We start from the raw sequence: 13,942 nt of genomic DNA on the forward strand, positions 1-13,942 counted from the left end.
TCCTTGTAGCTGACGGGAGCTGTCTAAGGCGGCTAAATGAATAATCATCTGTGAGTTAGACTGGAGACAAACGCTTAACGAGGATGATGTGAACCTCACTGACATGAGGGGGCTGAAAGAGAGAGAAGAGAGAGGGGGACTGACAGAGAGAAAGACGGCGGCAAGCAAACATACTCGCCTCTAAAATGAATGGCGTATCCACATTATAATGGCTATGAAGTTGCTTTACTCAACAGGCCATAGCTGGGCTCTGTAAGGCTGAGTAGTTGTTTGTCAGAATTTCTAAAAGGGCAATGAATCCCCACTCATTTCCAGAGGTTTGCTGTCGGTGCATGATGGGAACAAAAGAGAAATTGCAGAAAGCAAATGTAAGGTTGACAACATTGACAGCTGAAGAGGAATCTTCTAGAAAGCATTTATAAAACATCTTTACCCCAAAAACTTTGGCTGTTGGCGGGGCGTTCAGCTGGCTCACAAGTCTAAACTTCAATGCCACAAATTTAGACCTGTCTCACAGCTCTTATCATATGTCATCTCCTTCACTTTTCACTGTATATTTCAGGAATATACCACGAGAGGCTACACTACAGTACAACAGTGAAGAGGCTTTGCTGTGTCAATCTAAAGCTCGGCGTCGAGTGGCTGATATCTTTAGAATAAGGCAAAGGTTCAACAAGTTGTGAATTTTCTAATGGTAAAACTTGTACAACTGCTTACATAGTTGTCCAACAGTTGTCTGAAGAAAGAACTTCATCCGTCCGTCTATCCATTCTCCTCCACTCAACTTACATCAAAGTAAGTATCTGGTTCTGATCCAGTCCTTGATGTCCATGACGATGACTTTATACTAGTGCTGTCAGCTTTAATCTCATTAAAATGATGCTCGTTAATGCGTTAGCGCTGCATTACTTCATACATTTATCCAGCTAGTGTTGAGATGTAACAGAACTTGTTAATGGAGTTCAGATTGAAAACTGTATTTAGCACAGCTATATTTAATTGTAACTTTCATTTTGACTTAATTTTGTTATGACATTGTTAGTATTTGGGAAACAGTTATGTTCACAATAAGATTGTTTTCAAAGTCTGTATTATCCAGTCTAAAATGTAACTGTAGCATAGCAGCAATACATGAGTTGGTTGCTTACTGGTCTGAACTGACATGCTGTCATGTAATCATAAAACTCTGTGTTTCTCAGTTTCTGGATTGAGTTTGCGTGTCCTCCCTATTCTCTGTGCACTCTGGATACACTGGTTTAATACCAAAGACATACTTGCTACGTTATCCTCCAAATCAAAATAGATCAGGTACAAATGTGAGCCCTGTCTAAGACAGCAGGGGTGATGGTTAAGAAATTGCATGAATAGAGAGGCTGACAAATTCGGTGGACATTTTGAAGTATGTGAGTAAAAAATTTAACAAAAACTTTTAACTTTGACTTCCCGAATTTTAACCTAATAGAGGTGAGACAGTGTGTTATGAATAATTCCTGCAAGTTTTTAACAGATGAACATTTTATGATGTGGTTTTAAAAGTATATAAGTACAGTGTTTTTTATTCTAGTCAGATTGAACTATAGCTTGCCTCTACACATGCGATAAGAGTAGCAATAGGCCACTGAAAGACAGTGAATGGCTGGGATAGGTGGCTAGTTGTTCAGTTAGACATTTATAGATTTTAGATGTTTGGTTTTTAAATGCCATGACCAAAGAGAGCTAATACTATAAAGCAAAAATGAGGACAACGCTGTGCTGCTTGTTTCTCATGGTATCATTCAACTTCTGCTGAGTGCTGATTGGCCATCTGGTATTGTTTTATGTCACTTTCTATTAAGCTCATTGATCCTCCCTCCCTGTCTGTGGCATGTGGTTTATCATCGCACATCACTGTGTGTGTTTGTAATATGAATATGGTACAGTGGTATGATTGCAGTACATGATGGTCTCTGTGTGTGCGATGATGCGAGCCCTACAGCTACACTTGCGTCCACGGCGGCGGTGATTAGGCTGTTTATGTAGTGTTTGCACTAAAGTCAGAGCAGAGCAGTTTTAATAAGGGAATATATGATGTCACTGGGTCACCCCAAAGGACAGTGGTGTTGAGTAAACCTCTAGAAATATCTTGGGATGTCTGATTGTACACTTCTTCACCGCATATATTACGCTGATTAAAACGGATTACTTTTCTGAAGACCAATATTGTTTCAGAGTTAAAGAAAAGATATCTAAAGCTATATTTTGATTAAAATGTTGGACACACAATATTCATAATTCCCAAGAGGTAACAAGGTTCGATGTACAGTGCAAAAGTTCAGATGGTTGATTATTGGCCAGATGTAGACGTGTAGTTAGTAGCTAGTAGTAGTCTCGTTCCCCAGGCATTTCTGAAGGTCTTTCAAAGTTTTACTTTTTTACTAGAAGCCTGTTACAAAAACACAGAATTTGTTCCAATTTCTTTGGTTGTATCTGTGGGGAAAAAACCCAGTTTGACAGACATAAAAGTGTATTTTTGCAACAAGGTGAACAGGGTGATTTAGCCAAAGAGCTATTGGCTCAAAACCTGCCATGCAATGATGTGAGAAAGAGTGTACCCACTTTCTTTTTTGCATGTTTATCACATTTACATGATTCACATCATCAAACAAAATTGTAATTTTACACAAAGATAAACAAAGTAAATACAAAAATGAGTTTGTAAATGATTTGATTTATTAAAGGAAAAAGGTTATCCAAACCTCATCCAAACCCTTTAAAGCTAAAAAAAAAAACACAATGGGGAAGTCATGGATTGGCCTTCCCAGAGCCCAGACCTCGATGTGGGATCATCTTGACAGAGAACAGAACAAAAAGCTGCCAACATCCAAAGAAGAGCTTTGAATATCCTTCAAGAAGCTTGGAGAGCTATTCCTAACAACTTCTTAAAGTCTTTAAAGTTCTTAAAGCGACCGTGGTTCAGGGGGTTGGGAAGCTCATCTGTAACCGGATGGTTGCCGGTTGGATACCCCAGCTTTCTCTGTCTCAGTCGTTGTGTCCTTGGGCACTTTAACCTACCACCTACTGGTGTTGGCCAGTAGGCGCGATGGCACGATATGGCAGCCTCGCTTCTGTCAGTCTGCCCCAGGGCAGCTGTGGCTACAACTATGGTTTGCTTGCACCAGTGTGTGAATGAATAGTGGAATTGTAAAGCACTTTGGGTGCCTATATAAATGCAATCCATTATAAAGAAATGACAAGAAAGTCTTGATGCATGCTCAATCATCAAATTACAAGAAAGTTTCCCTTAGAGAGTTCAGTTGAAGAATAAAGGTGGTCATACCAAATATGGCCTTTCAGCTTCATTCACATTGTTTGTTGAACTATTTCCCTATGGGGACTAACACATACACATTATTAATTATGTTGTTGCCTTATATACAATATTTCCATCTATGTTTGTACATTTCACTAGATTGTTACACCTGTTTGCCATTTCCCTTGCAAAATATAAAGAAACAAGGTGTTTTGCAGTTTTGTACTGTATGTTGGCCTACATGTTCAGCTATAATTTGATCAATTTATAGGAGGACCACTTAATGAAGACTTAAAGTCCTTAAATCTATAGAATTGGGTAAATTTCATTGCCAAATTTCTCAGCCATGACTTAGTCAAATCTTAATCCACGAATGAGTTCAAATTTATCTCATGGTAAATAGCAAACGGAGCAACATATTCTCACTCCTAACTTGTCACAGCTGCTTGGTCAAACCCTTGGTTGCTTCTCATTATATTTTTACCCCTTTAATAACATTTTTTAAGGCATAGGAACTCACATTTATCGTCATTTTCACAGTGAGGAAGAACAAAAACCTCACAATCATCTGACCTTGGACCAGACCTTCCATCAAAAGATAAGCATAAGAGTATCTGGAACCACTTCGACATCACCTTTTTTGTCAGTAATTTAGTATGGTAGGTTTCAGATGCTAATTACTTGCTTAGGTTTAGTCAGTGCCATCCATCCATGCCTGGAACCTATCCCAGCATTCCTTAACATTTCTTTGATTACAACTACTGAAAATTAGTTTAGGAGGGGAAAAAAATTCTTAATCAAATGAGAGCTGCAACCAGCAGCAAGTAATTTAGGGCAACATAAACATAAGCATGGCTTTACGGCCCCTCTGTGAGCAAATCCTTGGATAATTTCCATGGTTTAGTATTCACACTTACTGCACGTGCCTCTGGTGTGACCATGCCTTTATGGGGTACCATCATAAATGCAATGAAGCTATTGTCTTAACTGTTGTTTGTTGTTATGGCTCAATATGGGCTATGTTGTGTTTGTAGTAGTTGAGGAAAAAGGAACACTTTCTGTAGGTGGGGTGTGATTGGGAACCTAACTGTGTTCTCTCATCTTGATGATCACTGGTGCAGTGTGTACTGTTACAGATAGCGGTGTAGTAGTGAGATTTAGCTGTCAATAGGAAATTCACGAAAGTGCTTCTAGCCTTCACCACTCAACCAGGAAAACATATCAGGATGTCCATATTATTATGACAAATTTCCCTTTAATCTTTTTTCTCCTCTTTGGAGGATAGTGTAACTATCCACACACTAAGATCGCCCACACAGCGGACCCCCATCCACAATGAAAGGTGCTGTTACCAGTCAGGCCAGCTGTGTGTTACATAGTCAGAGCAAGGAATACGATCCCCCTCTACCTTCTGCCCTCATTTCCTACTCAGTTTCCTACTGGGGCTCATTTATTTACATTAGCGCTAGGCAGAAAGGCATCAGAGGAAGTCTTAAAGTAGACCCACAATGGCCGATTTAAGCCGCCACCCGAAAACCTTCTCTTTCTTTTCGAGTAAGAGGATTTGTGTCTGGTCTGTGTATCAGACCTCTCTCTCACTCACTCTCTCTCTTAGGGACAAAGTCACCCCTCACACTTACTCTGAGAAAAGTAGCGTCTTGCCGCTAGCTGCCTGGCTAATGACATTTATCCTTATGGAAATGGAGGAGTGAGTGGAAAAGGCTTTAGATGCAGATTTGGACACACATATACACCTGAGACGGGTGGCTACTTTTATGGCATGCATGCTCAATGATTCACACACCTCTCTCCACACACACACAAAAGTGTATACACGCACACACCCTTGTAGCTTCTTATCCCCTAACTGGCCACCAGTCAAAATAAGCCTTATTCTCTGGGGTTTATATTTTCTCCTGGCTGGGCTTGGCTAGGCACACTCAGTTAAGATGGCAGCCAAACAATCTCTCCTCTCCTCTCATTTCCACCGTTTCTTTCTTTCTAATGCTAATGCCTGGATGGATATATCCCCTTTACAACTGGCATGCAAGAAGGCAAAATTTCTGATTAACTCCAAGACAAAGTTTCATATCAGGTCAAAAGCTGCTTCAGAAGAAAGGAGGGGGGATGTCACACTTTGTTTTCAGACAGATAATTAAAACAGTTGATAGCACTGCAGGGCAGGTCTGGCCTCTTTTTTAGAAATATTACGACTCCAAGAAAGGTTTCGTGCAGGACCTAAAGATAGCCAATATTACAGAAATTAATTCTCTCAGACATCTTAATCACAGAGCCTGCACTAAAGCTTTAAATGGGCTGGTTTTTATACAGCGCTTTCCTACTCTTCCTCAGCACTCTCTGCAACTTCCCTCATTCCCTTTTATCTTTGCTTTTTCTACATTAATACATTCATACTCCAATAGATGCATCAGAGAACAATCGACACACCATCACACACTCAGACACACTCAGTGTCTTGCCCAAAGATATTTGGAATGCAGACTGGAGCAGTGAGGGATCGACCCTCCAATTAGTAGATGACCTGCTTTTTCTCCCTCACTAAAGCCACCTGTTAGGTGCAACTATTTTAGCAGATTCAAAGAAAGACACTTAAAAATATCAGTTTTAAGTTGATATTGTCATTCATTTTGTCATTGTATTTATGCTGGAAGCAACCTTAATATGAAGAGTGGCTAGATTTGTTTATCTCCCTCTTTTCTGGCATTTTTTTCTAACAATATGTGACCGAGCTACAGAGAGGGCTCAAGGCTACATTTGATTACGACAAGTGTTTTTTGCTAAGCAAATGGTCTACAAATTCCATATAAAAAGCATACTAGTACTACCATAAAAAGCATAAGAACGCACTTACAACATAATCTAAGAATTTATTAACAAAATGAAACTGAAAACTGGCTTTTATTAAAAGGTGCTTTCAGTCTGCAGTTAGTCTGCAGAGTAGAAAAACACTATATAAGCTCCAGTGTATTTCCTAGATATTAACCCCTTAACATTAACCAGGTCACTGGTGATCCATCCAAGGTTACGGAAAACGTTTTTCAAAAACCTCTAATGCCAAAATCAGCGTATGACTTCACTTGAAATATAACATCTTCTAGTTTCTTCATTTAACATCTGGATAAAACAAAAAGCCAACACTTACCAAGATGGGTCATTTGTGAAATCTTGGACTGGGGGTAAAATTGCACTCAGGCTCCACCCTCAGATAGGTGCCAGTGCCCTGGTGGATGACCCAAGAGAACACACAAGCAGTGGCACAGAAGCAGGTTATACTGGGATATTACCTGCTATTATTACATTTCTACAGCTTATATGTATTAAAACACAACTATTGTCAATATTATATTATATTAGCTGCAAAAGCACTGCTGTTTGCTTTTGCAGCTGTGTGCTTTTTTTTCTTAACAATTCAGGTACATAATTAACACAATAACAGATATAGCAACACTGCAAAGAAATGGTAAATATAATTTTCACATCTTAAATTATATATTACTTTAATGTTAATATTTTTTCCTGTATTGACATAAGCTAGTGTTAGCTTGATTTACGGTTGCAACAGTCTTTTAATAATAATTCATCGAGATTCATTCTTTAACCCTTTAATGCCAGCTGTGTTATACTTGATGCATAATTTTTGTGATTTTTTTAAGACCTCATCAGTATTTTGTTTCCTGAAAAACAGAAAATTTTAAGCAATAATTTAGACAAAAATGCCAGATATAGCAAAATAATACACTTAAATTCTCACATGCAAATTAATGTTTAATTTAATTTTTTAGTTGTCAAAAGGTTCAATAAAATCCCCAAATTTAAAAAACAAATAAAACTAGCATTCTCTGGCAATTATTTACGGGGCTAACATAAATTCATCTTTGTAATTTGTAACTGTAAAATTTAGTAGAATAACTTTGAAACAGTTTAACTCATTGTTTGAGTCTCCACTGAATGTGATTTACATCAGTTTTATGCTCATGAATCCATTCACTCTGCTGTTTTTCCAACTATTTATTTATTTTTATTTCATCCACCAAATTTTGTACAATACGCCTTTAGACCATATCAATACAAATGCAGCACTAGCTTTAAAATCCACAGTCCTAACATTTTCAGTCTGGCATGACACACATGTGAAAGCTATTTTGGGAAAAAAATCATCATAAGCATGTCTGGGAATCCCAAGTCTTCTGTTAATTTATATCCATTGTACAATACTTTGAAGGCCTGTGTCATTTTTCTGACGTCTCTTCACCATACTATTCTTCAAAAATAACACTGCAGCTCTTAAAATACCACATTCAAAAGGCTCGCTCAGCTACCTTCAGAAGTTGCACATATGAAGCCTCCTACACTTGTAGTGGAGTGGTGATTGAAAGTCTTTGTCAGAATGCTTACAGCTCTCTCAGTGCTTTCAAATTTACCTTTACAGGTCACACACACACACACACACACACACACACACACACACACACACACACACACACACACACACACACACAGTTGTGTCTCTGGAAGTTTGGCTGCTATTTGGGAGATTTAAAGATAAGACGATGGCATTTCAATAAAACACAGGAATGGTTTATGGTTCACCCTGAGCTCAGCACGGTCACTTAGGAGGCTCATCCTCTCTGGTTATTAATTTTCTATCTGAGGACATGTGTGTGTGTGTGTGTTTGAGAGTGTGATTTCTTGCCTTCTCCTCTTCCTTAGCCATTTTGGCTTCTCGTGCTCTTTTCTGCACGTCCTCCCTCCTCCTTCTGTCTGAAATGAAGACATACGAGGACACTCCCTGGAGGGTGCAGCAGTGTGGTTGTGGCAGCGCAATAAAGAATCTGGAGGTCAAATGTACACCGATATCCTTCGCCCCTCACCTAGCAGTGCACACACATATACAGACACACACACACATGCACACAAACACACAGCCAGAGAGGTCAAATGTACAATGCCAGAGCTGGTTACATAAACCAGATGGCCATGGTTGGCATGAAGCAGCTGACATCTAAGAGTTCTGTGTGTCTTTGTGTTTGTGAGAGGGTGTTGTATCCTCTCTTTCAGTAAAAACCACCAGGGACCTTGTTTGTTGTCTGCACCCCACAAGGGAAACACTGTCAGCTTTACATGCGCACCGGTTCACACCACACACGTGCACACATACACACAAGTCAGAGGATTCTGTCTGATAAACAAGGTCTGTGTCTGAGTGTGTAATGGTGTGTAGATTGAACTGAGTGTGTGTCTGTGTGTAGCGTCCCAGAAAGAGAAAGTGTATGATGATTGGACCAGGAGGGTTTTCAAAACGCCGAGCAGATACAACCCAAAACCTGACACCGTAAAAAGCACTGTATCACTGATAGGCCACACACACACACACACACACACACACACACACACATCCCGATATCCAGTGACTCTCATAAAAGTTGTGTTGGTTAAACAAGCAACAAAGCTGACTTTCAATAAAATCGAATAATAATTATAATAAATCTGTATATGGTGGGTGTCATTCACTTTCCCTGTCTTCTCTGCTCGTGTGTTTCTGGCTCTGGCAAGAAGCATAACAAGACACACACACACACACACACACACACACACACACACACACTTACAGGGACAGCCTTCCAAATTGAACCCTTTTGTCCTTTTCTCTGTGTTAATTCTATCATATCATCGTTTGAAGATCACAGGGACACTTGTTTTATTTGTAAGAACTCAGTCCTTTAAGGTTGTCTGTGCTAAAGATGAACTGAGTGCACAATGTGCCACATGATTCTACTTGATTTTTTTTTTATATTCTGGCAATAATGTTTTTATTTTTGATTCAATTCCAATTATCTAATTTGTTAGTTAAATTCTTTAAGTAAATTTATTTTATTTTAAAGAGTGAACAGAACTGAGGAAAGGAACTCAAGAGTGAGAGTAAACATTGCAACCTTTTAGTTATTCCACAAAATGCCTTCAGAGCCCTTCCACAGAGGTTTCTCAGGCAAGAGTGAAAGTTTTCAGTTTTGAAGTTACATTACAAATAATTAAGTCATTGTACATATAAAGCATTAATAGATGGAAAGTATCTGCCCTATTTATGTTTGAAAAAAACAAGAAAAAAGTTATTTGTTTAAACAAAATTATCTTTTAACAAAACAATATGCTAGCTAGACTAAACAATGGTCTTCAATCAGCAATATAAAACTGGGTCTCCTGCATTTTAGAAGCCCAGCAGTAGATCAAAAGCTTTGAGGTGCCTTTCATGCCTCTGTTTTTGTATATTCTAGAATTTGTTTCAGAATTTTTTCAGATAATTGAAATAAATAAGCGAGTTGATGAAAAAGCATGGAACTAAAAATACTTAAATTTGACCATGGGGGGCATCCAAGCTTTCCATTGTTGAGTTAGCCACAAAATATTTCAATAACACAGAGCAAGACAGAAAGGTATTTACAATACAGTTGATTCTTCAGAAAACAGTTTATTTTTCTGCAAAAAAAAGTCAGGAGACTGATCATTTCAAGCCTATTTAGAGTATGGAAGACACAAGGTAAAAAAGCATGGGGGTCAGATATGAATAAAAGAAAATCATCTGCATAATGTAACACTTATCTATGACCATGTGCCATTAAGAACTCATATCTGTGTGCTACAAATGACTAATGCAAGGGCTCGGCAGCAAAGAAAAGCGGTGAAAGCAGGCACCCTGCCTTGTTCCTCTGGCTATTACAAAATCTTAAGAATCTTAATACAAATTCAAGAGACTTGACCTGTATACACTAATTAATAAAAAAAAAATGGTTTTGCCAAACCCTTTCCAAAGTATGAAATTAGTAGTTGTCTTTCTAGTTTCTCAAAAGCTTTCCGTGCATCCAGACAAATGAATAGCTCTCAACTGAGGGGTCTCAGGGGTGACAGGTAATATTTAACAGGTACATCAGACAGAAAAAGGAAAACCTGTTTTTAATATCACCTGTCTGGTGCCAAGAGATCATGCCAGCAGCAGCTTTTAATCTCAGCTAAAAGTTTTACAAGCTTAACAATAAAATTTGATTTCAAATTATAAGATTATAAGAATTACAGAAATGTAGTTCTTTTTTAATTAAGTCTTTAGCTTCTCTCAGAGTCGCGAGGTTATTTTGGTGTTTGCTGTAGGAGAATCCTGATGATATTTAATTTTTACCAAAAACTCCAAGAAGAATGAGATTGTAAGATTTGAAAAAAAAAAAAAAAAACCACAACAAAACAAAAAAGAAATTAAAAGACAACATAGTAAGAGTAATAACATCTAAATCATCTTATAATTTAACATCACTCTTGTGAATAACTATCATTTCTTTTGCTTTCTGTGTTTTTATATGAACACCCACAGAATGAGCCAGGTCCCAGCAGAGACGCTTCTTACAACAGAGGGGACTCCCAAACCTAATATCCACAACACAGAGGCTCCTGCTATAAAGGTGAGCCTCCATATGAAAATGTACATTCTTCAGTCATTGCTTTTATGAATATGATACACACTGGCCATAAATTATGCCAGCTGCATCTCACACAAAGAGGTCATAGCACTTTAATGTGAAAGTATAAACCTAGTCTGGATTTATTTATGCTCTATATATGGACATTAAACTGGTAACATACTGGATTGTATCTTGGAACAGGGATTGTGTCTGGGATAAATATGAAACAGCTGTTTACAGTACATGCAGCACTTATGTGTTTGAACATCACATAATGCTAACTCATTATTCAGTTGCTTCTGGGCACGGTAGCAACTGTGTGCTAAAGACCTGTTGGGCAATGGCATCAAGCAGCATCCTAATGTAGTTTCTGTGCATGTGTGTGTGAATGTCAAGGATCTTTGATCCAAACCCCCCACCGCCACCCACCATCAGTACACACACACACACACACACACACACACACACACACACAGAGCAAAGAAAAATGTCTGAGTTTTGCACTGAGTGACAGCTACGACCATGGCAATCTGTTCTTAACAGGTTGAGTTTATGTCACTGCGCAGTGATATAAACACAAACTGTCCAGTAAAGAAACAAAACACCAAATTATATTGAGTACTGTTAATGTTGCTAAAATTGAGTTTAGTTTATATTTTATTTATGTCACTCTTATTGGTATAGTTTTATTTATGAAATATCTTTGGAATGACACGTCAGAAACTTGCTCAAAATTATTATTATTAATAATTATCATTATCTTTCATTAGAAACTTGTTGTACCATATCATAGTACATGACTTGTAGGTAAGAACTGTATTACACCCGACATGTCAGTGTTGATGCCACCCTATAGTTCCGCCTACTGTTTCAGTCTTTGCACCAACTCCGGGACCCACCTGTAGGCTCTTGAGGGATGTTTACTCATCACTCCCCAGTTTCTATGTCTGCTATATTTGCAGAGACTAATGAGCCTAGACGGCAAACTGTAGTAATATTCAAATGCTCTAATAAATCAAGTGTGAGTTGTCAGGCTGAATTATTATAAATACTGGCACAGTTCATTTCATATTTAAAAACATAATAATATGCCATCCAAAAATAAGCAGATTCCTTTAATTGTAGCCAAGTATCCTTAGCAAGACACTGAGGCCCCAATAGCTGTGATGTGTGAATGGGAAGGCTCCATTAAATCAACCCAATGTTAGTGTGCAAAAAACATTGGTGTCACAATAAACACTCTAAAATTCACATTTCTTTCATGATGCTTCAAATTGTTGTTGATGTTCTGTTATTTCTAAGAACGAACTAACCCTAAAAATGACTAATGCATCTGAAACTGTGAGAAAAAGTTTTCAATTCCTTACTAAACTAATTTTGGCAAATTCGAAATTAAACTGGAATGGTAAGTGTGAAATGTGAGTTTTTGGTGACTTGAGGTAGAATAAACCTTTTTTGCTTCTTATATAATGTTTTACATTCTTTAATCTGTATTTTGACCTTTTTCTGATTCATAAATTGTTATATAATTCAAGTCAAACCCGAGAAACAGAAACACCATATAGCCCTCTTGAGGAGATGATGCTGGTGGTTATACATTTCCAATCATTATGTTCAGGGACATAATGATCACTTGGTAAACTTGGGGACCTTACAATTTATTGCAAGTTTCAACAGAGGCTATCAATAGTCTTCTACCATTGTCTTATTTATTTATGGTGTTTATAAAGAGCAATCTTAATTCCTCAAGAAATAACCTTGAAAATAAATTAAAAAACAAAAGACACTTCAGGGTTCCTTTATTAGCAGCATTTCATGGAATATCTTCTCATCCATCACATCAGCTAGCGTGTTTTCATCACATTTTCCTCAGTGCAGTTCACATTCAGTTGTCATGTCAATTATACATAAACATCTGTACAAAACCAAACTGCTGCCTTCGCACTCCACTTCCCTGCAAGATGAAGCTTTTCATAATTGGAAGGATGGCTCTTAACAAGCACTGCTTTAATTTTTCTTTCCTCCACACGTTCACCTCACCATCTCCTCGTCCCCATCATTTAGGGAGCGCTAATGTGTTAAATGCGAACAACAAAGACAGGATGTCTTGCCATTTTCTGCTTCCCCACTGTTTCCCATGTTGCTGCAGTGGCTAAATTAGACCGAACCAAACACAGAAATTAGAGCTCCGAGGCCAGATGTGATATTTGTTTTTCACACTGCGGCGTCAGGTAGATGTTTAAAAAAAAAATAGAAGGAAAATCAAAACTGCTCCCTCATTGGGTTTGGGACTCATTTTGATTCACCGATGGTGGCCGGCTAATCATTTGATCCTGTTAGAAGAAGTGCTTGTGTGTGATTCTGCCATGAGAGTTAACAACCGCTGCAAAAAGGCCGGGTGTCTGGGTTTGTGCACGGCTACTGCTGTCTGTGTGTGTGCACATGGGTGCATGTGTGTGTGTGCATGTGTGTGTGAGTGTTCTTGTGTGAGTCTCCTCGTTGGCTGTTTTTTCCCTATAAAAGCAATTTGCCCCATGCTCAGGCTAGGCAATGAGCAGATGCTACCATTGTAAATGATGATGCGAAGGGCCATAATAAAGAGTTGATAAACACAGAATTACTGCTGGGCTGTGGGCTTGCAGAGAGAGAGGGGAGGGGAGGGAAGGGGAGGAGAGAGAGAGGAAAGAGGGGGGTGTCATAAACAATGAGAAAAACAGAAAATGTAAACCAAGATCCTGAAGTTCTCTCAACCTGTTATTTATTTGCTATTTAGTACAAATACACAAGGTTATTCCTTCATTGTTATAGTAAAAGTATCCCATGCATTTCCTTCTATTTGCTTGAAAGTGTGGGCTGTCGGGGGCAGAGACTCCGGTGGCAAGAAGTGGCTACAAGCTGTCTGGTCACCGCTCTCATATGGCTCTGGTACGGCTAAAAGGAAAATCGCATTGTAGGTTAGCCCTGAGCATCCCTGTCAAAATGTTCTGGCTCCACCACTGTCTATTTTTTTAAATGGCCTGTATTTGTATAGCACTTTTCTAGTCCCTAAGGACCCCAAAGTGCTTTACACAACCAGTCATCCACCCATTCACACACTGGTGATAGCAAGCTACATTGTAGCCACAGCCACCCTGGGGCGCACCGACAGAGGGGAGGCTGCCGGGCCCTCTGACCACCACCAGTAGGA

The 13,942-nt window shown here is 38.7% G+C and overlaps 1 protein-coding gene across 5 annotated transcripts in view; it reads left to right on the forward strand.

Moving 5' to 3' along the window:
* The window catches only part of LOC147315466 (uncharacterized), a 496,228-nt gene that overhangs the window by 217,404 nt on the left and 264,882 nt on the right, over nucleotides 1-13,942 (forward strand). For all 5 annotated transcript variants that reach the window (XM_086258292.1, XM_086258291.1, XM_086258294.1 and 2 more), the window contains one exon: nucleotides 10,668-10,755. In XM_086258292.1, coding sequence (XP_086114418.1) covers nucleotides 10,669-10,755 — 87 coding nt within the window. In that variant the 5' untranslated portion in view covers nucleotide 10,668. The remainder of the gene's footprint in view (nucleotides 1-10,667; nucleotides 10,756-13,942) is intronic.

This window comes from Aulonocara sp. 'chitande type north' Nkhata Bay, linkage group LG13 (genome assembly GCF_057382095.1).
Source record: "Aulonocara sp. 'chitande type north' Nkhata Bay isolate Kocher_YH1m ecotype deep benthic linkage group LG13, A_spYH_male_GT1.1, whole genome shotgun sequence".
In the NCBI taxonomy this organism is placed as follows: domain Eukaryota; kingdom Metazoa; phylum Chordata; class Actinopteri; order Cichliformes; family Cichlidae; genus Aulonocara; species Aulonocara sp. 'chitande type north' Nkhata Bay.